At 45.8% G+C, this 26,607-nt stretch overlaps 1 protein-coding gene across 9 annotated transcripts in view; it reads right to left on the reverse strand.

Moving 5' to 3' along the window:
* The window catches only part of LOC121570285 (ELKS/Rab6-interacting/CAST family member 1-like), a 377,938-nt gene that overhangs the window by 30,315 nt on the left and 321,016 nt on the right, over positions 1–26,607 (reverse strand). For 6 of the 9 annotated variants that reach the window (XM_045222185.1, XM_045222184.1, XM_045222183.1 and 3 more), the window contains one exon: positions 13,025–13,210. In XM_045222185.1, the coding sequence (XP_045078120.1) occupies positions 13,025–13,210 (186 nt within the window). Of the gene's footprint in view, positions 1–13,024; positions 13,211–26,607 lie in introns of those variants that run through there. The other 3 variants (XM_045222188.1, XM_045222187.1, XM_045222186.1) reach the window with 1 other exon arrangement.

A 26,607-nucleotide genomic window follows, 5' to 3' on the forward strand; every position in this document is an offset into this window, starting at 1 on the left:
CTCTCCGTCTATCCCTTTATCTGAAGGGCGGCCGCTCCGGCCCTGTCTCAGTCCTGCCCCGCTCTCCTCTCACTCAGCTCCTCACAGCCCAGATATACCTCATCTAGCATAGTGACCCACACAACAACCAACCAGCCATTACACAGTCTCTCACACACAGATCCAGACTCAGATACACACATCAGTCAAACACACAAACACACACCCCCCACACACCCTTCCCATCTCTCTCAGCCAGACCACCCCATTACTCCCCTCTGCTAGTGTGTCAGTCCCTCTCCTCTGGTGTGGTCAGTGCTAGTGTGTCAGTCCCTCTCCTCTGGTGTGGTCAGTGCTAGTGTGTCAGTCCCTCTCCTCTGGTGTGGTCAGTGCTAGTGTGTCAGTCCCTCTCCTCTGGTGTGGTCAGTGCTAGTGTGTCAGTCCCTCTCCTCTGGTGTGGTCAGTGCTAGTGTGTCAGTCCCTCTCTCTGGTGTGGTCAGTGCTAGTGTGTCAGTCCCTCTCCTCTGGTGTGGTCAGTGCTAGTGTGTCAGTCCCTCTCCTCTGGTGTGGTCAGTGCTAGTGTGTCAGTCCCTCTCCTCTGGTGTGGTCAGTGCTAGTGTGTCAGTCCCTCTCCTCTGGTGTGGTCAGTGCTAGTGTGTCAGTCCCTCTCCTCTGGTGTGGTCAGTGCTAGTGTGTCAGTCCCTCTCCTCTGGTGTGGTCAGTGCTAGTGTGTCAGTCCCTCTCCTCTGGTGTGGTCAGTGCTAGTGTGTCAGTCCCTCTCCTCTGGTGTGGTCAGTGCTAGTGTGTCAGTCCCTCTCCTCTGGTGTGGTCAGTGCTAGTGTGTCAGTCCCTCTCCTCTGGTGTGGTCAGTGCTAGTGTGTCAGTCCCTCTCCTCTGGTGTGGTCAGTGCTAGTGTGTCAGTCCCTCTCCTCTGGTGTGGTCAGTGCTAGTGTGTCAGTCCCTCTCCTCTGGTGTGGTCAGTGCTAGTGTGTCAGTCCCTCTCCTCTGGTGTGGTCAGTGCTAGTGTGTCAGTCCCTCTCCTCTGGTGTGGTCAGTGCTAGTGTGTCAGTCCCTCTCCTCTGGTGTGGTCAGTGCTAGTGTGTCAGTCCCTCTCCTCTGGTGTGGTCAGTGCTAGTGTGTCAGTCCCTCTCCTCTGGTGTGGTCAGTGTGGGTTTTATGACTGCCTTTCCTCTCTGTGCAGCTGTGATGTTGTTTTATTGTGTTAGAGCTGTTCACAGGGTGTTCAGACGCAGACATTAACACAACTGTCATGAACACAAAGTCTTTAAGACCACACTAAAATAGCACACCGTCATAGGTTATATATAGAGGAAGTGGAGTTTCGCTCAATCAGTCTGGTTAATCAATAGTCACTTAATAGACGTGCAGTATTTCACACATTTTAGTTTTATATTAAGGCGTGTCTGTGTTGAAGTGTCAGGATTTATAATAATATAAATAATAATAATATAATATGCCATTTAGCAGACGCTTTTATCCAAAGCGACTTACAGTTATGTGTGCATACATCTTTACGTATGGGTGGTCCCGATATAAGTATTATAAGTAGAGGGGTTACAGTGTGGGGTGTACTGTCCAGCTTCAGCAATGTGCCAGCTGTCTAAATAGACTGTATCATAACCCTCTACCCAGCTGTCTAAATAGACTGTATCATAACCCTCTACCCAGCTGTCTAAATAGACTGTATCATAACCCTCTACCCAGCTGTCTAAATAGACTGTATCATAACCCTCTACCCAGCTGTCTAAATAGACTGTATCATAACCCTCTACCCAGCTGTCTAAATAGACTGTATCATAACCCTCTACCCAGCTGTCTAAATAGACTGTATCATAACCCTCTACCCAGCTGTCTAAATAGACTGTATCATAACCCTCTACCCAGCTGTCTAAATAGACTGTATCATAACCCTCTACCCAGCTGTCTAAATAGACTGTATCATAACCCTCTACCCAGCTGCCTAAATAGACTGTATCATAACCCTCTACCCAGCTGTCTAAATAGACTGTATCATAACCCTCTACCCAGCTGTCTAAATAGACTGTATCATAACCCTCTACCCAGCTGTCTAAATAGACTGTATCATAACCCTCTACCCAGCTGTCTAAATAGACTGTATCATAACCCTCTACCCAGCTGTCTAAATAGACTGTATCATAACCCTCTACCCAGCTGTCTAAATAGACTGTATCATAACCCTCTACCCAGCTGTCTAAATAGACTGTATCATAACCCTCTACCCAGCTGTCTAAATAGACTGTATCATAACCCTCTACCCAGCTGTCTAAATAGACTGTATCATAACCCTCTACCCAGCTGTCTAAATAGACTGTATCATAACCCTCTACCCAGCTGTCTAAATAGACTGTATCATAACCCTCTACCCAGCTGTCTAAATAGACTGTATCATAACCCTCTACCCAGCTGTCTAAAATAGACTGTATCATAACCCTCTACCCAGCTGTCTAAATAGACTGTATCATAACCCTCTACCCAGCTGTCTAAATAGACTGTATCATAACCCTCTACCCAGCTGTCTAAATAGACTGTATCATAACCCTCTACCCAGCTGCCTAAATAGACTGTATCATAACCCTCTACCCAGCTGTCTAAATAGACTGTATCATAACCCTCTACCCAGCTGTCTAAATAGCGAACATCCTGCTCTGCTGTCAGGACCACTCTGAAAAAAACATGAATATATTGAATTGAATATTAATGACTTCAGGTTCTGCAATAAAAGTAATCTATTAGCCTTTCTGTCCTTGAGAGTCTCTCTCTCAATTCAATTTTTCAATTCAATTTCAATTTAAGGGCTTTATTGGCATGGGAAACATATGTTAACGTTGCCAAAGCAAGTGAAGTAGATAGTAAACAAAAGTGAAATAAACAATAAATATTAACAGTAAACATTACACTCAGAAGTTCCAAAAGAAAAAATACATTTCAAATGTCATATTATGTATATATACAGTGTTGTAACAATGTGCAAATAGTTAAAGTACAAATGGGAAAATAAATAAACATAAATATGGGTTGTATTTACAATGGTGTTTGTTCTTCACTGGTTGCCCTTTTCTTGTGGCAACAGGTCACAAATATTGCTGCTGTTATGGCACACTGTGGTTTTTCACCCAGTAGACAAGGGAGTTTATCAAAATTGGGTTTGTTTTCAAATTCTTTGTGGATCTCTGTAATATGAGGGAAATATGTGTCTCTAATATGGTCATACATTTGGCAAGAGGTTAGGAAATGCAGCTCAGTTTCCACCTCATTTTGTGGGCAGTGTGCACATAGCCTGTCTTCTCTTGAGAGCCAGGTCTGCCTACGGCGGCCTTTCTCAATAGCAAGGCTATGCTCACTGAGTCTGTACATAGTCAAAGCTTTCCTTAAGTTTGGGTCAGTCACAGTGGTCAGGTATTCTGCCACTGTGCACTCTCTGTTTAGAGCCAAATAGCATTCTAGTTTGCTCTGTTTTTTTGTTAATTCTTTGTGTCAAGTAATTCTCTTTTTGTTTTCTCATGATTTGGTTGGGTCTAATTGTGTTGTTGTCCTGGGGCTCTGTGGGGTCTGTTTGTGTTTGTGAACAGAGCCCCAGGACCAGCTTACTTAGGGGACTCTTCTCCAAGTTCATCTCTCCGTAGGTGATGGCTTTGTTATGGAAGGTTTGGGAATCGCTTCCTTTTAAGTGGTTATAGAATTTAACGGCTCTTTTCTGGATTTTGATAATTAGCGGGTATCTGCCTAATTCTGCTCTGTATGCATTATTTGATGTTTTTCGTTGTACACTGAGGATATTTTTGCAGAATTCTGCATGCAGGGTCTCAATTTGGTGTTTGTCCCATTTTGTGAATGCTTGGTTGGTGAGCGGACCCCAGACCTCACAACCATAAAGGACAATGGGTTCTATAACTGATTCAAGTATCTTTAGCCAGATCCTAATTGGTATGTCGAATTTTATGTTCCTTTTGATGGCATAGAAGGCCCTTCTTGCCTTGTCTCTCAGATCATTCACAGCTTTGTGGAAGTTACCTGTGGCGCTGATGTTTAGGCCGAGGTATGTATAGTTTTTTGTGTGCTCTAGGGCAACGGTGTCTAGATGGAATTTGTATTTGTGGTCCTGGCAACTGGACCTTTTTTTGGAACACCATTATTATTGTCTTACTGAGATTTACTGTCAGGGCCCAGGTCTGACAGAATCTGTGCAGAAGATCTAGGTGCTGCTGTAGGCCCTCCTTGGTTGGTGACAGAAGCACCAGATCATCAGCAAACAGTAGACATTTGACTTCAGATTCTAGTAGGGTGAGGCCGGGTGCTGCAGACTGTTCTAGTGCCCTCGCCAATTCGTTGATATATATGTTGAAGAGGGTGAGGCTTAAACTGCATCCCTGTCTCACCCCACGGCCCTGAGGAAAGAAATGTGTGTGTTTTTTTGCCAATTTTAACCGCACACTTGTTGTTTGTGTACATGGATTTCATAATGTTGTATGTTTTTCCCCCAACCCCACTTTCCATCAATTTGTATAGCAGACCCTCATGCCAAATTGAGTCAAAAGCTTTTTTGAAATCAACAAAGCATGAGAAGACTTTGCCTTTGTTTTGGTTTGTTTGTAAATTAGGGTGTGCAGGGTGAATACGTGGTCTGTCGTAAGGTAATTTCGTAAAAAGCCAATTTGACATTTGCTCTGTACATTGTTTTCACTGAGGAAATGAACTAGTCTGCTGTTAATGATAATGCAGAGGATTTTCCCAAGGTTGCTGTTGACGCATATCCCACGGTAATTATTGGGGTCAAATTTGTCTCCACTTTTGTGGATTGGGGTGATCAGTCCTTGGTTCCAAATATTGGGGAAGATGCCAGAGCTAAGGATGATGTTAAAGAGTTTAAGTATAGCCAATTAGAATTTGTGGTCTGTATATTTTATAATTTCAATTAGGATACCATCAACACCACAGGCCTTTTGGGTTGGAGGGTTTGTATTTTGTCCTGTAGTTCATTCAATGTAATTGGAGAATCCAGTGGGTTCTGGTAGTCTTTAATAGTTGATTCTAAGATTTGCATTTGATCATGTATATATTTTTTGCTGTTTGTTCTTTGTTATAGGGCCAAAAAGATTGGAGAAGTGGTTTACCCATACATCTCCATTTTGGATAGATAGCTCTTCATGTTGTTGTTCGTTTAGTGTTTTTGAATTTTCCCAGAAGTGGTTAGAGTCTATGGATTATTCAATTACATTGAGCTGATTTCTGACATGCTGTTTCTTCTTTTTCCGTAGTGTATTTCTGTATTGTTTTAGTGATTCACCATAGTGAAGGCGTAGACTCAGGTTTTCTTGGTCTCTATGTTTTTGGTTGGATAGGTTTCTCAATTTATTTCTTAGGTTTTTGCATTCTTCATCAAACTATTTGTCACTGTTGTTACTTTTCTTCGGTTTTCTGTTAGAGATTTTTAGATTTGATAGAGAAGCTGAGAGGTCAAATATACTGTTTAGGTTTTCTACTGCCAAGTTTACACCTTCACTATTACAGTGGAACGTTTTGTCCAGGAAGTTGTCTAAAAGGGATTGAATTTGTTGTTGCCTAATTATTTTCTGGTAGGTTTCGACACTACTTTCCTTCCACCTATAGCATTTCTTAATATTATTCAGTTCCTTTGGCTTTGATGCCTCATGATTGAGTATTGCTCTGTTCAAGTAGACTGTGATTTTGCTGTGGTCTGACAGGGGTGTCAGTGGGCTGACTGTGAACACTCTGAGAGACTCTGGGTTGAGGTCAGTGATAAAGTAGTCTACAGTACTACTGCCAAGAGATGAGCTATAGGTGTACCTACCATAGGAGTCCCCTCGAAGCCTACCATTGACTATTTACATACCCAGCGTGCGACAGAGCTGCAGGAGTTGTGTCCCATTTTTGTTGGTTATGTTGTCGTAGTTGTGCCTAGGGGGGCATATGGGGGAGGGAATGCTTTCACTTCCAGGTAGGTGTTTGTCCCCCTGTGTGCTGAGGGTGCCAGGTTCTTGTCCAGTTCTGGCATTTAGGTCGCCACAGACTAGTACATGTCCCTGGGTCTGGAAATGATTGATTTCCCCCTCCAGGATGGAGAAGCTCTTCATTAAATAATAATAATAATAATACTTCATTAAAGTATGGGGATTCTAGTGGGGGGATATAGGTAGCACACAGGAGGACATTTTTCTCTGTTGAGATAATTTCCTTTTGAATTTCTAGCTAAATGTAAAATGTTCCTGTTTTGATTAATGTAATATTCCAGGATGAAATAGTGAAGGCTTTGTGTTCCATAAAGTGTCTAATGTTGTTGGTCGTGTGGTATGGCCTCAGACCAGTAATTGTGAGCAGAGCCTACTGAGCATCTGGTCCATGCCATTGGCTTGGGCTAGTGTAAGAGTGGGGGTTGGGCCTGTTTGCCTGCTCACGGCCTGGGCATATGTGTGACTTTCATGTTGAGGCCCTCTTTGCGGGAGTGGGGGGCATGGGGTGGGTAGGAGGGGAATAGGTCTGATCTGAGGGGGCCTAAATGGGGTGTGGGCATGGTTGACTTGGGGTGGTGTTAATTGGTGGGTTGGGGGTGTAGATGTGGCTGATGGTGCTGTGGTCTGGATGTAGGTCCTCTCGGCGGGGGTCCTCTGTGTGTAGGTCTAGGAGGGTGTCTCGCTGGTCTGGGCGGGGTGTCTGTTGATCTGTTGCTCCTGTGTGAGGTGTTGGGTCTGCGGTTGAGGGCGATATCCTTTAGGGTCCGGGCGAAGGTGGGCGCTGCTGCCTTGTATAGGTGGACCTGGTCCTAAAGGCTGTTCACGTCCAGGGTGGAGTGGTGGGCCAGGTAGACATTTGGTTTTGAGGCACAGTCATGGGAAATACTTGCATTTACCTGCTGTATGGTAGCACGGTGGAAGTATTTTCGTGGTAGCAGGGTTGAGATAACCACTTGTGTGTTGGGGAAAGTAGAATAAGCTTTTTCTATCACTCCCTTGAGTGCTGTGGCCACACTTTCCTGCTGTGTTCTCAGGTTGTTTGTGCCTGTGTGTATTATTTTGTGGCTGGGTGATCCTAGTTGGTCCTCAGACAGAAGGTCTAGGGCACGCTGGGTGTTTGGACACCAGAGTTTAGACACTGTGTGTTTGGGAAAAAGTTTATTTTCTTGTATGTATTTCCCGTTTGAGTCCATAAGGAGTACAATCTGTGGCTTGTGTATGTCCTCAGTGGGTGTGGGGGGGTTGTCATGAGGGCTATCAGGGTGTCTGACTGGGGGGTTGCTCAGAGGGGTTGGGGTCCCCAGGGCTTGGGGTTCTTCATTTGTTTGTCTGGCTGTGATGTCGAGGCTATGGTCAGGGTCTAGGGTGTACTGTTCTGCTGCGGTGTCGAGACTTTGGCCAGGATCTGAGGTGGGCTGTTCTGCTGGCTTCTCTGCGGGGGTGGCCAGCACTCTAATGGGTTGTTCTCTGTCACCCGTCATCATTCCCACCTTCTCCTCCAGCACTCTGATCCTCTCCTCTAGTGCTCTGTTCTTCTCCTGCTCATGCTCTTTCTCCTGTTGATGTTGTCTCACCACAGTCCAGAGTACAGACATGTCTCTCTCTACCTCCAGCTCTCCAGGTCTAGTTAAGGGGGTGTTGTTGTGCTGGACTGTTGTCTGGGTCTGTGCTGACTGGAGTGTGTTCACCTGCTGTTCCAGCTCCACCTGCTTTACCTCCAGCTGGGTGAATTTAAACTTCATTTCAATGAGGGAGTAGTACTCTGTGCTGGGAAGTTGACTTTCTGCTTGGGGTTGCTCTGTGGGGTTATTTAATGAAGACGTCTGGTCTGACCCGCTCAGGGTGGGGGTATCTTTCTCAAGGGAGAGCTTCTCCTGCTGAGCTATTTCTTTGATTATGTGAAAGTCCAGCTGGAACTCTTTGGTGTTGCCCTGTACCAATACTGTTCCAGATTTATAGAGATTTATATTAGATGACTCAGAGTCCTCATTGTCTAGTATCCTGAGTTTCCACCCATCGCTAACACCCCCCCTCTTAACAGAGGGGTAGTGTGCTAGTATAGCACTGTGCCATGCCAAGGGATGGTCTGTGTGGAAGATAAGGTTGCTTATGTTCCCATTTTTATAAAAGTCAGCAAAAAGTGTCTCCTGATTTCCCATAAGGAGCTTCATTTTGTACTATTTTCGTGTCTTATCATTCTTTACATTCAGAGGGTACTGTATTTTAATGACCTCTGAACAGCGGGAGGGTGCTTCTAAGGCCTCTCCATTTGTTTGGTGTAGACTGTGCGACTCTCCTGCCATTGTTGGGCTCAAGGGCTTTGACACCTCTCACTTCACACGTCAGTGCTAATTGAAGTTGTATCGCTTTTTACTAGCAAGCTTGGTAGCCTTAGCATTCAGTCCTTATAAAGTCAAATATATCATTGTAATGTATTTTCCTTCTTGGTTTTCGAAAGTAAAAAATAGCTTCAGACTAAACATGACTCACTCAGTTCCAGGTTGGATGGTGTTTTCAGGTTTCTGTTTGTTTGCCAGAGCATTTGCTGTATAGCTTGGGAATAGTCATCCTTGGTAGTAGAAAGCCTTCCAGGTAATTCCAGGTAATTCTGTCCAAAATCAGGTTGTAGGTTTGGAGTTGTGGTTTGGAATGAAGGTTATGTTGTGGAGGGTAGCATCCCGTATATGTCCCTGCCAAAGAATCCAAGTTTATCTAACTCTAAATCTATATTTTTTGTAAAAACATGCTGAAAAATGCAGGAGCAATGTCTTTGAGCACTCTCTCCCACCTCTCTCTCTTTTTCTCTCTCCTTCTCTCCTACCTCATCCTTCACTCCGAGGCCTGGATGGAGACAGTGTGTACACACTCCCCTGTCATGTGGCGAGGCTCTGGACAATCACTCAAATCATTTGAAGTTCTGGAGAAGTTGGTCTAGGATCAGTTTTTATGAAACTGAACATATTTGAACTACTAAATGTAGATAGGCAACAACAAATGACAATGAAGTACAGAGGACTATGGAATGAACTCCAGAGTGGTTGGTTAAAACACAAGCTACCAGGCGAAAGAAAATCTCCATCATCATGTGTTAACTTGACGAGGCCTGCTGATCAAGACTCCATCATCATGTGTTAACTTGACGAGGCCTGCTGATCAAGACTCCACAAATAGCATTAACGTGTATGGAGTCTTTAAAAGGAAAGGTGTGGGTGTGACTAGCTATGGTGTTAATACAACATCATCACACTTTCAGAGATACAGCTGTCTGATGACAAGCTGAGTGGTGGGGGAGGGTACACACACGGCACACACACACACACACACACACACACACACACACACACACACACACACACACACACAAACTAACATACCAGTATTTCCGACGGTGTGACGGTGTGTGTGTGTGTTGTGTATAAACTGTCTCCACTACACACCCTGTAGTGAAAACACACATTTTCTGCTTGTTATCGCCAGCTGTCAGGACTGAAGTCATCCTGCATGTTAATTTAAGACCTCCCTCCTCTCTCCCTCTCCCTCCGTCCCTCCCTCTTGCTCCCTCGCTCTCTCTCTCCCCTTCTCTCTCTGTCTCTCTCCCTCTCTTTCTGTCTCTCTCTCTGTCTCTCTCTCTCTCCCTCTCTCTCTCTCTCTCTCTCCCTCTCTCTCTCTCTCTCTCTCTCTCTCTCTCTCTCTCTCTGTCTCTCTCTCTCTCCCTCTCTCTCTCTCTCTCTCCCTCTCTCTCTCTGTCTCTCTCTCTCCCCCTCCTCTCTCTCTTTCTCTCCCCACTCTCTTTCTATATATCCCCCCCCCACAGTTGACCTGATCTCCTTACAGATGAACAGCATACATCAGAGAGAAAGGAGGAAGGAGAAGGAGGGGAAGGAGGAAGGAGAAGAAGGAGGGGAGGGATGGAGGAGAAGGAGGGAGGCAGGGGAGGGAGGGAGGAGAAGGAGGGAGGCAGGGGACAGAAAGGTCATGGATGTGATCAGTCACAGTGACATGGTGTTGTATTACATTCAGCAACCACATCTCAAACTGATCCCTGTTGTTGTCCCTCTGGAGACCCGGACTGTTGACGTACCGTCACGGATGGATGTGGTGTGTGTGTGTGTGTGTGTGTGTGTGTGTGTGTGGGACAAAGTTTTGTCACCCCTGGCTATTTGGCTGAGCTCTCCATCATAACATGGCTGTGTTAGTTAGTGGGGTACAGTAATGCAGCTCTAGGCTAGCTATCATCTATGTATGTATCCCATATGTCAAATGTTTTCTCTGGTATTTCATATGTTTTCAATATGGACCAGTGGGAGTTTGGAAATATATGCAACATTTATGTTTCGTAGAAACGGAGGCCAACTTTTCCAGAATTTGAAATATGAATAATTTAGCGTTTACATTGAGCGTCAGAAAACACACCCGTAACCATGTCAACCGGCCTAAATGAAAGCTGGCAGGTTGGCCTCGAGTGAAGGGAGGAGAGGAGAGAGGGAGAGAGAGGAGACGGGACAGGGAGGAGAGGAGAGAGGGAGAGAGAGAGGAGACGAGACAGGGAGAAGAGGAGAGAGGGAGAGAGAGAGGAGACGAGACAGGGAGAAGAGGAGTGGAAGAGAGGACGTGTAACAAATACAACCCAGGAAATAGCTAAACCATGCTCTAGCGAGGAACCCTTCCACTTCCTATTAGTCCTATGAAATAACAGAGACAGATTTGGCAGTGAAGTGGTTACAGTGCGGGTGAGTGAAATCCACTTATTTTGGCACTTTGATTTGACACCAATTGATTATTAGAGACATGTGTCCTGGTCCCTGCTCCTAGCCCTGACTCTCCCCTCGTCTCACCCCAGCCCCACTCTGACGTTACAACACTACACCCATAAATGTAGTGTGTGCCTCTCATAGGCCCTACTCTGTGTAAATGTCATTAGTCTGTCTTTATAGAGTGGAATGTGTCACTAGAGAAAGTAAATAGGCCAATATAGAGTATTTTATTAGTCTCATTTACAGTTTCACTCTTTACTAAAGAAAACCCCCAAAACGACACCAAGCCTCTCCTTAACTGGAGGAAGGAGGAGGAGGAGGAGGGAGAGGAGGAGGAGGAGGAGGGAGAAAAACATATAATTACAGTAGAAGGCTGTAGAAGGATAAGAAGATGAGAGTGAGGGGAAAGAGAGACTGATACACAATGAGAGAGATACAGAGAAAGAGGGTGGGAGAGAGAGGGGGGAGGGGAGAGAAGGAAACAAGTGTTGAAGCTAAACAGAAGAGGAGACTGAGGAGACGGAGGAGGAGTCAACATCACCTAACTCTCTCTCTCTCTCTCCATCCCTAATGGACAACTGTCTACTCCTCACTTCTATCCTCTATAGTCACCACATTACACATAACTATCCCCAGACCATCCTCATCCTCATCCTCATCCCCATCCTCATCCTCATCCTCAGCCCCATCCTAATCCTCATTCTCATCCCCATCCTCATCCTCAGCCCCATCCTAATCCTCATCCTCATCCCCAGCCCCATCCTAATCCTCATCCCATCCTCATCCTCATCCCCAGACCCATCCTAATCCTCAGCCCCATCCTCATCCTCCTCCTCATCCCCATCCTCCTCCTCCTCATCCTCATCCCCATCCTCATCCTCATCCCCATACTCATCCTCATCCCCATCCCCAGCCCCATCCTCATCCCCATCCTCATCCCCAACCTCATCCCCATCCTCATCCTAATTTTCATCCTCAGCCCCATCCTAATTCTCATCCTCATCCTCATCCCCATCCTCATCCCCATCCTCATCCCCAGCCCCATCCTCATCCCCATCCTCATCCCCAACCTCATCCCCATCCTCATCCTAATTTTCATCCTCAGCCCCATCCTAATTCTCATCCTCAGCCCCATCCTAATTCTCATCCTCGTCCCCAGTCCCATCCTCATCCTCAGCCCCATCCTCATCCCCATCCTCATCCCCATCCTCATCCCCATCCCCATCCTCATCCTCATCCCCATCCTCATCCCCATCCTCCTCCTCATCCTCATCATCCTAATCCTCATCCTCAGCCCCGTCCTAATTCTCATCCTCATCCTCATCCCCATCCCCATCCTCATTCTCATCCTCATCCTCATCCTCAGCCCCATCCTAATTCTCATCCCCAGCCCCATCCTCATCCTCATCCCCATCCTCATCCTCATTCTCATCCTCATCCTAATCCTCATCCCCCAGCCCCATCCTAATCCTCATCCCCAGCCCCATCCTCAGCCCACCACAGTAAATTGTCTGTAAATGGACACTTAGATTAGTACAGGGGTCAGCTCTTCCCAGCTTCACAGTCATTTGTAAGGTTTTGTTGGGTTTTGTAAGAGCAGGGAATATAAATTGTCTGGAAGTCTAGATATACATTATACTCCTGCTAAAACAACAGGCTTCTCTCAGGAGGAAGAAGGGAGTGATCTGAGACCATGGTGCCAAAACCTCTCCACAATACTGGACTGTTTTCTAGCTGGGCTGGGGGATGGGTTGGCTCCAGACGACAATATTGAAAAGCATTTATTTTTTCATGTCGGCTACCCGATGACAACCATTTGGCCGAAGAACAAATAATATTTAAGATATTTTATTTTATTTTCCTGCAAGTAAACTCTGTTTTGGCAGTTGGGGAGTTTTCTGTACACGTACAGAACACGTAGAGAAAGGTTCCTTCAATGTATCTTTCTGTTATAGACAGCTTTCTTCTGTGACTTTGTATAGGAGTTGAAAGACTCCCTAACGGTGTGTGTGTGTGTGTGTGTGTGTGTGTGTGTGTGTGTGTGTCTGTGTGTGCTACTAGGTCTACTGAACTGTGTAAACACAGCAGGCCCTTACTGCTTAATGTAATGTAAATTGAATGATTGTCATTGGTTTGATTGAATAAGAACCCAGTCCAGAGGGAATCAGGACATAGACATGCCAACACCATCCGGCTCTGAAAAACTCTAGTATTGGGAATGCTCCTGTGTTGGGAGAGGTGGTAGGGGTCAGGGGTCAGGGGTTACGGTCAGAGTCCTACCTGCTCTGGGGTCATATTGTGTAGCTCTGTCTCCCAGGCGGTGTGTTGAGAGCGGTGGTAGGAGGAGGGAGGGGTCAGGGCCTGCAGGATCTGGGGGTCTCTCTCCTGACACAGGTCTCTCAGGTGGCCGATATACATCTTCAGCTTACTGCGGTTCTGGTTCAGGTCCAGGAGAGGGGGAATGATCTGTAGAGGAGGAGGAGGAGGAGGAGAGGGGGATTAGGAGGAGGAGGAGGAGAGGGGGAGGAGGAGAGGGGATGAGGAGGAGAGGAGGAGGAGAGGAGGAGGAGGGAGGAGGTGAGGGAGATGAGGAGGAGGAGGAGGGGAGGAGGAGGAGGACAGGGAGATGAGGAGGAGGAGGAGGAGGAGGTGAGGGAGATGAGGAGGAGGAGGAGGAGAGGGAGATGAGGAGGAGGAGGAGGAGGAGGTGAGTAGTGAGACAGTGATGATGAGGATGAAGGTCAGAACATGCAACAGCTGAATGAGCACAACATCTTACACCATCAATTCCATTACATCTCATCACAGAGGAATGATTAAAAACGACTCACAGGATACTACACAGTTGGGCTGGTTGATGGTATGCTGGTGGATGAATAGAGCTATTCAACGCACCTCTAAAGATATCTCAGAAAGTTCTGAAACACTGAGACACTGTCGCCGTAAAGGAGGTTCTATACTCCCACTGTCTACCCCCTCTACCACAGACATGCCCATGGTACTGCCTAATGATGATCTATGGAGAGGCAGCTATTTATGCTTGGATTAGGTGGTGGAAGAGGCATCTCAAGGTGGGGTTTTGGTGGTACATTGTGTGTGAATTGTGACCCAGTGTGTGTGTGTGTGCGCGCGTGTGTCTGCGAAAGAGAGAAAGGTGTGGGCAGACACAGATGGACTCAGTAGACGCTGGCAGTACCATGTAAGGGGATAGGTGCCTTTAGCAGGACTGTCTGCACCCCCTCACACACACACACACACCCTGCGGGCACCATCATCACCCGCCTCGTGCTCTTACCAGATCTAATGTTCCTCGCGGTGCGACGATGGGGCTATTGGTTTTGGGCTGCGGCACGCTATAAAAGACCCATAATAGGGGACAAGATCGATTGAACTTCTCCTAGATAAATAATCTGCTGGAGCGGGCAGAGCACACACAGACTTCGTCCCAAATGGCACCCTATTCCCTATTTAGTGCACTAGGGAATAGGGTGCTGTTTGGGAAGCAGACTGAGGGCTTGGTATCACAGAGAATGCCTCTCTGTTAGCGTTTGCCATCATCCTGAGTTACAAGAATACACATCCTTAAAGGAAGGGAAATACGGAACATGGAAAAAGGAGAGGGAGGGATGGAGAGAATCTGGTTTCGGCTGAGGTCTGAAGCGGCCCGATGTGCAAACGTGAGCGGGAACATTTGTGTCCACACACTTTATAAATTCTTATTAGCCCATGTATCTTTTCCAGAACCCAATGTTATTCTGTTATTGTTGGCTCGGCAGGAGACGGCCTGCACACTAGGGTGGATCAGGACTGGAAGGAGAGAGAGAGAGAGGGAATGGAAGAGTGAAAGAAGGAAAGAGAGAGACGCAGACAAAGACATTAAGAAAGAGAGGGAGAGAGCGAGAGCGAAAGAGACAGACAGACAGAGGTATGGTAGTGTAGGGAGAGATTAAGGGAATGCTAGAGGGACGGCCCATTAGCACTTGAGACAAAGAGAAAGTGACGAAGAAAGAGAGAAAGTGAGGGAGAGAGAGAGAGAGAGAGAGAGAGAGAGAGAGGGAGAGAAAATGACATTTTCCAAGAGAAATGTTTGAGTGTTCCACCAGTAAAGAACTTATGTTCTGGATCCAATTAAATGAGAGAGAAAGAGAGAGAGAGAGAGAGAGAGAGAGAGAGAGAGAGAGAGAGAGAGAGAGAGAGAGAGAGAGAGAGAGAGAGAGAGAGAGAGAGAGAGAGATATAGACACACTACATATAGAATCACAATACATATAGAATCACAATACATATACAATCACACTACTAACCCTATCCCAGTCTGCTGTCCCCACATGCTTCAAGATGGCCACCATTGTTCCTGTACCCAGTAAAGCAAAGGTAACTGAACTAAAAGACTATCGCCCCGTAGCACGCACCTCTGTCATCATGAAATGCTTTGAGAGACTAGTCAAGGATCATATCACCTCTAACTTACCTGCCACCCTAGACCCACTTCAATTTGCTTACCGCCCCAATAGATCCACAGATGATGCAATTGCCATCACTCTGCACACTTCTATACTATTCTACTGTATCTTAGTCCATGCCGCTCTGACATCACTCGTCCATATATGTATATATTCTTAATTAATTCCTTACTTAGATTTGTGTGTATTGGGTATATGTTGTGAAATTGTTAGATATTACTTGTTAGATATTACTGCACTGTTGGAGCTGGAAGCACAAGCATTTCGCTACACCCGCAATAACATCTGCTAAACACGTGTATGTGACCAATAAAATGTGATTTGATTTGAGATCTGCATATCACAGTATTGTGATAATATCGTATCGTGAGGTCCCTGGCAATTCTCAGCCCTACCAAAAACAATGAAAACCTATATACAGTGGGGAGAACAAATATTTGATACACTGCCGATTTTGCAGGTTTTCCTACTTACAAAGCATGTAGAGGTCTGTAATTTTTATCATAGGTACACTTCAACTGTGAGAGACGGAATCTAAAACAAAAATCCAGAAAATCACATTGTATGATTTTTAAGTAATTAATTTGCATTTTATTGCATGACATAAGTATTTGATCACCTACCAACCAGTAAGAATTCCGGCTCTCACAGACCTGTTCGTTTTTCTTTAAGATGCCCTCCTGTTCTCCACTTATTACCTGTATTAACTGCACCTGTTTTAACTTGTTACCTGTATAAAATACACCTGTCCACACACTCAATCAAAGACTCTAACCTATCCACAATGGCCAAGACCAGAGAGCTGTGTAAGGACATCAGGGATAAAATTGTAGACCTGCACAAGGCTGGGATGGGCTACAGGACAATAGGCAAGCAGCTTGGTGAGAAGGCAACAACTGTTGGCGCAATAATTAGGAAATGGAAGAAGTTCAAGATGACGGTCAATCACCCTCAGTCTGGGGCTCCATGCAAGATCTCACCTCGTGCGGCATCAATGATCATGAGGAAGGTGAGGGATCAGCACAGAACTACACGGCAGGACCTGGTCAATGACCTGAAGAGAGCTGGGACCACAGTCTCAGAGAAAACCATTAGTAACACACTACGCCGTCATGGATTAAAATCCTGCAGCGCACGCAAGGTCCCCCTCCTCAAGCCAGCGCATGTCCAGGCCCATCTGAAGTTTGCCAATGACCATCTGGATGATCCAGAGGAGGAATGGGAGAAGGTCATGTGGTTTGATGAGACAAAAATAGAGCTTTTTGGTCTAAACTCCACTCGCCGTGTTTGGAGGAAGAAGAAGTATGAGTACAATCCCAAGAACACCATCCCAACCGTGAAGCATGGAGGTGGAAACATAATTCTTTGGGGATGCTTTTCTGCAAAGGGGACAGGACGACTGCACCGTATTGAGGGGAGGATGGATGGGGCCATGTATCACGAGATCTTGGCCAACAACCTCCTTCCCTCAGTAAGTGCATTGAAGATGGGTCATGGCTGGGTCTTCCAGCATGACAATGATCCGAAACACACAGCCAGGGCAACTAAGGAGTGGCTCCGTAAGAAGCATCTCAAGGTCCTGGAGTGGCCTAGTCAGTCTCCAGACCTGAACCCAATAGAAAATCTTTGGAGGGAGCTGAAAGTCCGTATTGCCCAGCGACAGCCCCGAAACCTGAAGGATCTGAAGAAGGTCTGTATGGAGGAGTGGGCCAAAATCCCTGCTGCAGTGTGTGCAAACCTGGTCAAGACCTACAGGAAATGTATGATCCCTGTAATTGCAAACAAAGGTTTCTGTACCAAATATTAAGTTCTGCTTTTCTGATGTATCAAATACTTATGTCATGCAATAAAATGCAAATTAATTACTTAAAAATCATACAATGTGATTTTCTGGATTTTTGTTTTAGATTCCGTCTCTCACAGTTGAAGTGTACCTATGATAAAAATTACAGACCTCTACATGCTTTGTAAGTAGGAAAACCTGCAAAATCGGCAGTGTATCAAATATTTGTTCTCCCCACTGTATATAGGTTTTCATTGTTTTTGGTAGGGCTGAGAATTGCCAGGGACCTCACGATACGATATTATCACAATACTGTGATATGCAGATCTCAAATCAAATCAAATCACATTTTATTGGTCACATACACGTGTTTAGCAGATGTTATTGCGGGTGTAGCGAAATGCTTGTGCTTCCAGCTCCAACAGTGCAGTAATATCTAACAAGTAATATCTAACAATTTCACAACATATACCCAATACACACAAATCTAAGTAAGGAATTAATTAAGAATATATACATATATGGACGAGTGATGTCAGAGCGGCATGGACTAAGATACAGTAGAATAGTATAGAAGTGTGCAGAGTGATGGCAATTGCATCATCTGTGGATCTATTGGGGCGGTAAGCAAATTGAAGTGGGTCTAGGGTGGCAGGTAAGTTAGAGGTGATATGATCCTTGACTAGTCTCTCAAAGCATTTCATGATGACAGAGGTGCGTGCTACGGGGCGATAGTCGTTTAGTTCAGTTACCTTTGCTTTCTTGGGTACAGGAACAATGGTGGCCATCTTGAAGCATGTGGGGACAGCAGACTGGGATAGGGTTAGTAGTGTGATTCTATATGTATTGTGATTCTATATGTATTGTGATTCTATATGTATTGTGATTCTATATGTAGTGTGATTATGTATGTATTGTGATTCTATATGTAGTGTGATTCTGTATGTATTGTGATTCTATATGTAGTGTGATTCTATATGTATTGTGATTCTATATGGAGTGTGATTCTATATGGAGTGTGAGTCTATATGTATTGTGATTCTATATGTATTGTGATTCTATATGTATTGTGATTCTATATGTATTGTGATTCTATATGTATTGTGATTCTATATGGAGTGTGATTCTATATGGAGTGTGATTCTATATGTATTGTGATTCTATATGTAGTGTGATTCTATATGTATTGTGATTCTATATGTATTGTGATTCTATATGTATTGTGATTCTATATGTATTGTGATTCTATATGTAGTGTGATTCTATATGTATTGTGATTCTATATGTATTGTGAGTCTATATGTAGTGTGATTCTATATGTAGTGTGATTCTATATGGAGTGTGATTCTATATGTAGTGTGATTCTATATGTAGTGTGATTCTATATGGAGTGTGATTCTATATGTATTGCGATTTGATACTGAGATTTTATTGTGATTTGATGTTCCAAACATTGCTGACTCACTATATACCTGCTGCTGAGGGACAAGAGAGAGCCATAATAAAAACGAGTTTTGATCAGTCATGGAAATAAAAGTGCTGAAAACATGTTGGCTCACTATTTAAAAATAAGATGGAGAACAAGCTATAGGATGAAAAATACCAGCGTTTTGGCACAGGTACAGCTGACTAGAAGTAGTTAATGCTACCTAGCAATGTAAAAATTGTATATATCGTCCAAAATAATATAGCGATATGTAACTTTATCGATTGTTTCCCCCATCACTAGGATTTGGGCAGAATTATTTGAGGTTTTATGTGTTGTTGGAGGTGCACACTAACAGACAGACAGACAGACTGGTGCACACACAGACAGACAGACAGACTGATACAGACAGACAGACTGATGCAGACAGGAGCTGTTTCACACAGGCAGGCACACAAACGCACACCACACACTCCTATCCAACACTATCCCTCCCTCCCTCCCTCCCTATCTCTCCTCCCTTCCTTCCCTCCCTCCCTCCCTCCTCAACATGCCAGTGTAAGGCAGAGGCTGGATGGATGGGGGCTACTCCACCACTTACCACTACAGCCCTGTAGGGCGGCACCACCATCCATCTCCCCCTCTTTCTTCCCCTCTCTTCACCCCTCCATTCCTCCCTCTCTCTTTCTCCCACCCTCTACATACATCCATTTCTCCCTCTCTCTCTCTCTCTCACCCCTCCCCTCCACTAATAATGTCCTGTAGGGTGGAACCACCATCTGTCTCCCCCTCTTTCTATCCCTCTCTCTCTCTCTCTCTCTCTCTCTCTCTCTCTCTCTCTCTCTCTCTCTCTCTCTCTCTCTCTCTCTCTCTCTCTCTCCCTCTATCTCTCTCTCTCTCTCTCCCTCTCTCTCTCTCTCCAGCAATATACATCCATCCATTCCTCCATCTCTCTCGCCCTCCCTCCATCCCTCTCTCTCCCCCTCCACTGAAGACTAATGTCCTGTAGGGCAGCACCATCCATCTCTCTAACAGACTAATGTCCTGTAGGGCAACACCATCCATCTCTCTAACAGACTAATGTCCTGTAGGGCAGCACCATCCATCTCTCTAACAGACTAATGTCCTGTAGGGCAGCACCATCCCTCTCTCTAACAGACTAATGTCCTGTAGGGCAGCACCATCCATCTCTCTAACAGACTAATGTCCTGTAGGGCAGCACCATCCATCTCTCTAACAGACTAATGTCCTGTAGGGCAGCACCATCCATCTCTCTAACAGACTAATGTCCTGTAGGGCAGCACCATCTGTCTCTCTAACAGACTAATGTCCTGTAGGGCAGCACCATCCCTCTCTCTAACAGACTAATGTCCTGTAGGGCAGCACCATCCATCTCTCTAACAGACTAATGTCCTGTAGGGCAGTACCATCCATCTCTCTAACAGACTAATGTCCTGTAGGGCAACACCATCCATCTCTCTAACAGACTAATGTCCTGTAGGGCAGCACCATCCATCTCTCTAACAGACTAATGTCCTGTAGGGCAGCACCATCCATCTCTCTAACCGACTAATGTCCTGTAGGGCAGCACCATCCATCTCTCTAACAGACTAATGTCCTGTAGGGCAGCACCATCCATCTCTCTAACAGACTAATGTCCTGTAGGGCAACACCATCCATCTCTCTAACAGACTAATGTCCTGTAGGGCAACACCATCCATCTCTCTAACAGACTAATGTCCTGTAGGGCAGCACCATCCATCTCTCTAACAGACTAATGTCCTGTAGGGCAGCACCATCCATCTCTCTAACAGACTAATGTCCTGTAGGGCAGCACCATCCCTCTCTCTAACAGACTAATGTCCTGTAGGGCAGCACCATCCATCTCTCTAACAGACTAATGTCCTGTAGGGCAGCACCATCTGTCTCTCTAACAGACTAATGTCCTGTAGGGCAGCACCATCCATCTCTCTAACAGACTAATGTCCTGTAGGGCAGCACCATCTGTCTCTCTAACAGACTAATGTCCTGTAGGGCAGCACCATCCATCTCTCTAACAGACTAATGTCATGTAGGGCAGCACCATCCATCTCTCTAACAGACTAATGTCCTGTAGGGCAGCACCATCCATCTCTCTAACAGACTAATGTCCTGTAGGGCAGCACCATCCATCTCTCTAACAGACTAATGTCCTGTAGGGCAGCACCATCCATCTCTCTAACAGACTAATGTCCTGTAGGGCAACACCATCCATCTCTCTAACAGACTAATGTCCTGTAGGGCAACACCATCCATCTCTCTAACAGACTAATGTCCTGTAGGGCAGTACCATCCATCTCTCTAACAGACTAATGTCCTGTAGGGCAGCACCATCTGTCTCTCTAACAGACTAATGTCCTGTAGGGCAGCACCATCCCTCTCTCTAACAGACTAATGTCCTGTAGGGCAGCACCATCCATCTCTCTAACAGACTAATGTCCTGTAGGGCAGCACCATCCATCTCTCTAACAGACTAATGTCCTGTAGGGCAGTACCATCCATCTCTCTAACAGACTAATGTCCTGTAGGGCAACACCATCCATCTCTCTAACAGACTAATGTCCTGTAGGGCAGCACCATCCATCTCTCTAACAGACTAATGTCCTGTAGGGCAGCACCATCCATCTCTCTAACCGACTAATGTCCTGTAGGGCAGCACCATCCATCTCTCTAACAGACTAATGTCCTGTAGGACAGCACCATCCATCTCTCTAACAGACTAATGTCCTGTAGGGCAACACCATCCATCTCTCTAACAGACTAATGTCCTGTAGGGCAACACCATCCATCTCTCTAACAGACTAATGTCCTGTAGGGCAGCACCATCCATCTCTCTAACAGACTAATGTCCTGTAGGGCAGCACCATCCATCTCTCTAACAGACTAATGTCCTGTAGGGCAGCACCATCCCTCTCTCTAACAGACTAATGTCCTGTAGGGCAGCACCATCCATCTCTCTAACAGACTAATGTCCTGTAGGGCAGCACCATCTGTCTCTCTAACAGACTAATGTCCTGTAGGGCAGCACCATCCATCTCTCTAACAGACTAATGTCCTGTAGGGCAGCACCATCTGTCTCTCTAACAGACTAATGTCCTGTAGGGCAGCACCATCCATCTCTCTAACAGACTAATGTCATGTAGGGCAGCACCATCCATCTCTCTAACAGACTAATGTCCTGTAGGGCAGCACCATCCATCTCTCTAACAGACTAATGTCCTGTAGGGCAGCACCATCCATCTCTCTAACAGACTAATGTCCTGTAGGGCAGCACCATCCATATCTCTAACAGACTAATGTCATGTAGGGCAGCACCATCCATCTCTCTAACAGACTAATGTCCTGTAGGGCAACACCATCCATCTCTCTAACAGACTAATGTCCTGTAGGGCAACACCATCCATCTCTCTAACAGACTAATGTCATGTAGGGCAGCACCATCCATCTCTCTAACAGACTAATGTCCTGTTGGGCAGCACCATCTGTCTCTCTAACAGACTAATGTCCTGTAGGGCAGCACCATCCCTCTCTCTAACAGACTAATGTCCTGTAGGGCAGCACCATCCATCTCTCTAACAGACTAATGTCCTGTAGGGCAGTACCATCCATCTCTCTAACAGACTAATGTCCTGTAGGGCAACACCATCCATCTCTCTAACAGACTAATGTCCTGTAGGGCAGCACCATCCATCTCTCTAACAGACTAATGTCCTGTAGGGCAGCACCATCCATCTCTCTAACCGACTAATGTCCTGTAGGGCAGCACCATCCATCTCTCTAACAGACTAATGTCCTGTAGGGCAGCACCATCCATCTCTCTAACAGACTAATGTCCTGTAGGGCAACACCATCCATCTCTCTAACAGACTAATGTCCTGTAGGGCAACACCATCCATCTCTCTAACAGACTAATGTCCTGTAGGGCAGCACCATCCATCTCTCTAACAGACTAATGTCCTGTAGGGCAGCACCATCCATCTCTCTAACAGACTAATGTCCTGTAGGGCAGCACCATCCCTCTCTCTAACAGACTAATGTCCTGTAGGGCAGCACCATCCATCTCTCTAACAGACTAATGTCCTGTAGGGCAGCACCATCTGTCTCTCTAACAGACTAATGTCCTGTAGGGCAGCACCATCCATCTCTCTAACAGACTAATGTCCTGTAGGGCAGCACCATCTGTCTCTCTAACAGACTAATGTCCTGTAGGGCAGCACCATCCATCTCTCTAACAGACTAATGTCATGTAGGGCAGCACCATCCATCTCTCTAACAGACTAATGTCCTGTAGGGCAGCACCATCCATCTCTCTAACAGACTAATGTCCTGTAGGGGCAGCACCATCCATCTCTCTAACAGACTAATGTCCTGTAGGGCAGCACCATCCATCTCTCTAACAGACTAATGTCCTGTAGGGCAACACCATCCATCTCTCTAACAGACTAATGTCCTGTAGGGCAACACCATCCATCTCTCTAACAGACTAATGTCCTGTAGGGCAGTACCATCCATCTCTCTAACAGACTAATGTCCTGTAGGGCAGCACCATCTGTCTCTCTAACAGACTAATGTCCTGTAGGGCAGCACCATCCCTCTCTCTAACAGACTAATGTCCTGTAGGGCAGCACCATCCATCTCTCTAACAGACTAATGTCCTGTAGGGCAGCACCATCCATCTCTCTAACAGACTAATGTCCTGTAGGGCAGTACCATCCATCTCTCTAACAGACTAATGTCCTGTAGGGCAACACCATCCATCTCTCTAACAGACTAATGTCCTGTAGGGCAGCACCATCCATCTCTCTAACAGACTAATGTCCTGTAGGGCAGCACCATCCATCTCTCTAACCGACTAATGTCCTGTAGGGCAGCACCATCCATCTCTCTAACAGACTAATGTCCTGTAGGGCAGCACCATCCATCTCTCTAACAGACTAATGTCCTGTAGGGCAACACCATCCATCTCTCTAACAGACTAATGTCCTGTAGGGCAACACCATCCATCTCTCTAACAGACTAATGTCCTGTAGGGCAGCACCATCCATCTCTCTAACAGACTAATGTCCTGTAGGGCAGCACCATCCATCTCTCTAACAGACTAATGTCCTGTAGGGCAGCACCATCCCTCTCTCTAACAGACTAATGTCCTGTAGGGCAGCACCATCCATCTCTCTAACAGACTAATGTCCTGTAGGGCAGCACCATCTGTCTCTCTAACAGACTAATGTCCTGTAGGGCAGCACCATCCATCTCTCTAACAGACTAATGTCCTGTAGGGCAGCACCATCTGTCTCTCTAACAGACTAATGTCCTGTAGGGCAGCACCATCCATCTCTCTAACAGACTAATGTCATGTAGGGCAGCACCATCCATCTCTCTAACAGACTAATGTCCTGTAGGGCAGCACCATCCATCTCTCTAACAGACTAATGTCCTGTAGGGCAGCACCATCCATCTCTCTAACAGACTAATGTCCTGTAGGGCAACACCATCCATCTCTCTAACAGACTAATGTCCTGTAGGGCAACACCATCCATCTCTCTAACAGACTAATGTCCTGTAGGGCAGTACCATCCATCTCTCTAACAGACTAATGTCCTGTAGGGCAGCACCATCTGTCTCTCTAACAGACTAATGTCCTGTAGGGCAGCACCATCCATCTCTCTAACAGACTAATGTCCTGTAGGGCAACACCATCCATCTCTCTAACAGACTAATGTCCTGTAGGGCAGCACCATCCATCTCTCTAACAGACTAATGTCCTGTAGGGCAGCACCATCCATCTCTCTAACAGACTAATGTCCTGTAGGGCAGCACCATCCATCTCTCTAACAGACTAATGTCCTGTAGGGCAACACCATCCATCTCTCTAACAGACTAATGTCCTGTAGGGCAGCACCATCTGTCTCTCTAACAGACTAATGTCCTGTAGGGCAGCACCATCCCTCTCTCTAACAGACTAATGTCCTGTAGGGCAGCACCATCCATCTCTCTAACAGACTAATGTCCTGTAGGGCAGCACCATCCATCTCTCTAACAGACTAATGTCCTGTAGGGCAGTACCATCCATCTCTCTAACAGACTAATGTCCTGTAGGGCAGTACCATCCATCTCTCTAACAGACTAATGTCCTGTAGGGCAGCACCATCTGTCTCTCTAACAGACTAATGTCCTGTAGGGCAACACCATCCATCTCTCTAACAGACTAATGTCCTGTAGGGCAGCACCATCCATCTCTCTAACAGACTAATGTCCTGTAGGGCAGTACCATCCATCTCTCTAACAGACTAATGTCCTGTAGGGCAGCACCATCTGTCTCTCTAACAGACTAATGTCCTGTAGGGCAGCACCATCTGTCTCTCTAACAGACTAATGGCTAAGTCAACAGGTTTCCTCACTGGCACTCTGCTTCATCCTAATGATAAACAACCACTGTTGATTGGAGTGAGAGGAATGGTGGATGAGTGTGTGAGTGTGTCTGCTTAGCTCAATGATAAACAACCCCATACCCAAATCAACACACTGGTTAAACCCCATGAAAATGAGTGGTGGTTGTGATTGAATGTGTTTGTGTGTGAGTGTGACAGTACGTAAATGCGTATGAGTGGCTTGCGAAAGTATTCACCCCCCTTGGCATTTTTCCTATTTTGTTGCCTTACAACCTGGAATTAAAATTGATTTTTTGTGGGTTTGTATCATTTGATTTACACAACATGCCTACCACTTCGAAGATGCAAAATATATTTGACTAGGCCATTCCAAGACATTTAAATGTTTCCCCTTAAACCACTCAAGTGTTGCTTTAGCAGTATGCTTAGAGTCATTGTCCTGCTGGAAGGTGAACCTCCGTCCCAGTCTCAAATCTCTGGAAGACTGAAACAGGTTGCCCTCAAGAATTTCCCTGTATTTAGTGCCATCCATCATTCCTTCAATTCTGACCAGTTTCCCAGTCCCTGCCAATGAAAAACATCCCCACAGCATGATGCTGCCACCACCATGGGGATGGTGTTCTCGGGGTGATGAGAGGTGTTGGGTTTGCGCCAGACATAGTGTTTTCCTTGATGGCCAAAAAGCTCAATTTTAGTCTCATCTGACCAGAGTACCTTCTTCCATATGCCTTTTGGCGAACACCAAACGTGTTTGCTTATTTTTTTCTTGAAGCAATGGCTATTTTCTGGCCACTCTTCCGTAAATCCCAGCTCTGTGGCGTGTACGGCTTAAAGTGGTCCTATGGACAGATACTCCAGTCTCCGCTGTGGAGCTTTGCAGCTCCTTCAGGGTTATCTGTGGTCTCTTTTTTGCCTCTCTGATTAATGCCCTCCTTGCCTGGTCCGTGAGTTTTGGTGGGCGGTTTGTTGTGGTGCCATGTTCTTTCAATTTTTTTATAATGCCGCTTGCTTGGTGGTGCCCCTTGCTTAGTGGTGTTGCAGACTCTGGGGCCATTCAGAACAGGTGTATAAATACTGAGATCATGTGACACATAGATTGCACACAGGTGGACTTTGTTTAACTAATTATGTGACTTCTGAAGGTAATTGGTTGCACCAGAGTTTATTTAGGGGCTTCATAGCAAAGGGGTGAATACATATCCACGCACCACTTTTCCGTTTTTTTTTTGTTGTTGACTTTTATTGAAACAAGTTATTTTTACATTTCACTTCACCAATTTGGACCATTTTGTGTATGTCCATTACATGAAATCCAAATAAAAATCCATTTGAATTACAGGTTATAATGCAACAAAATAGGAAAAACACCAAGTGGGATGAATACTTTTGCAAGGCACTGTACATGAGTGTGTGTGTGTGTGTGTGTGCGTATGAGAGTATGTGAGTGTGTGTGTGTGTGTGTTTGCATGTGTGTGTGTGTGTGTGTGTGTGTGTGTGTGTGTGTGTTCTGAAACTTGTCAGTCTATTCTTGTTCTGAGAAATGAAGGCTATTCCATGCAAGAAATTAACCAGAATATAAAGAGTGGGAGGTCCCGGTGCACAACTGAGCAAGAGGACAAATACATTTGAGTGTCTAGTTTGAGAAACAGACGCCTCGCAGGTCCTCAACTGGCAGCTTCCTTAAATAGTACCCGCAAAACACCAGTCTCAACGTCAACAGTGAAGAGGCGACTCCAGGATGCTGACCTTCTAGGCAGAGTTGCA

The sequence above is a fragment of the Coregonus clupeaformis genome, chromosome 8, assembly GCF_020615455.1.
Source record: "Coregonus clupeaformis isolate EN_2021a chromosome 8, ASM2061545v1, whole genome shotgun sequence".
Taxonomy (NCBI): Eukaryota; Metazoa; Chordata; class Actinopteri; order Salmoniformes; family Salmonidae; genus Coregonus; species Coregonus clupeaformis.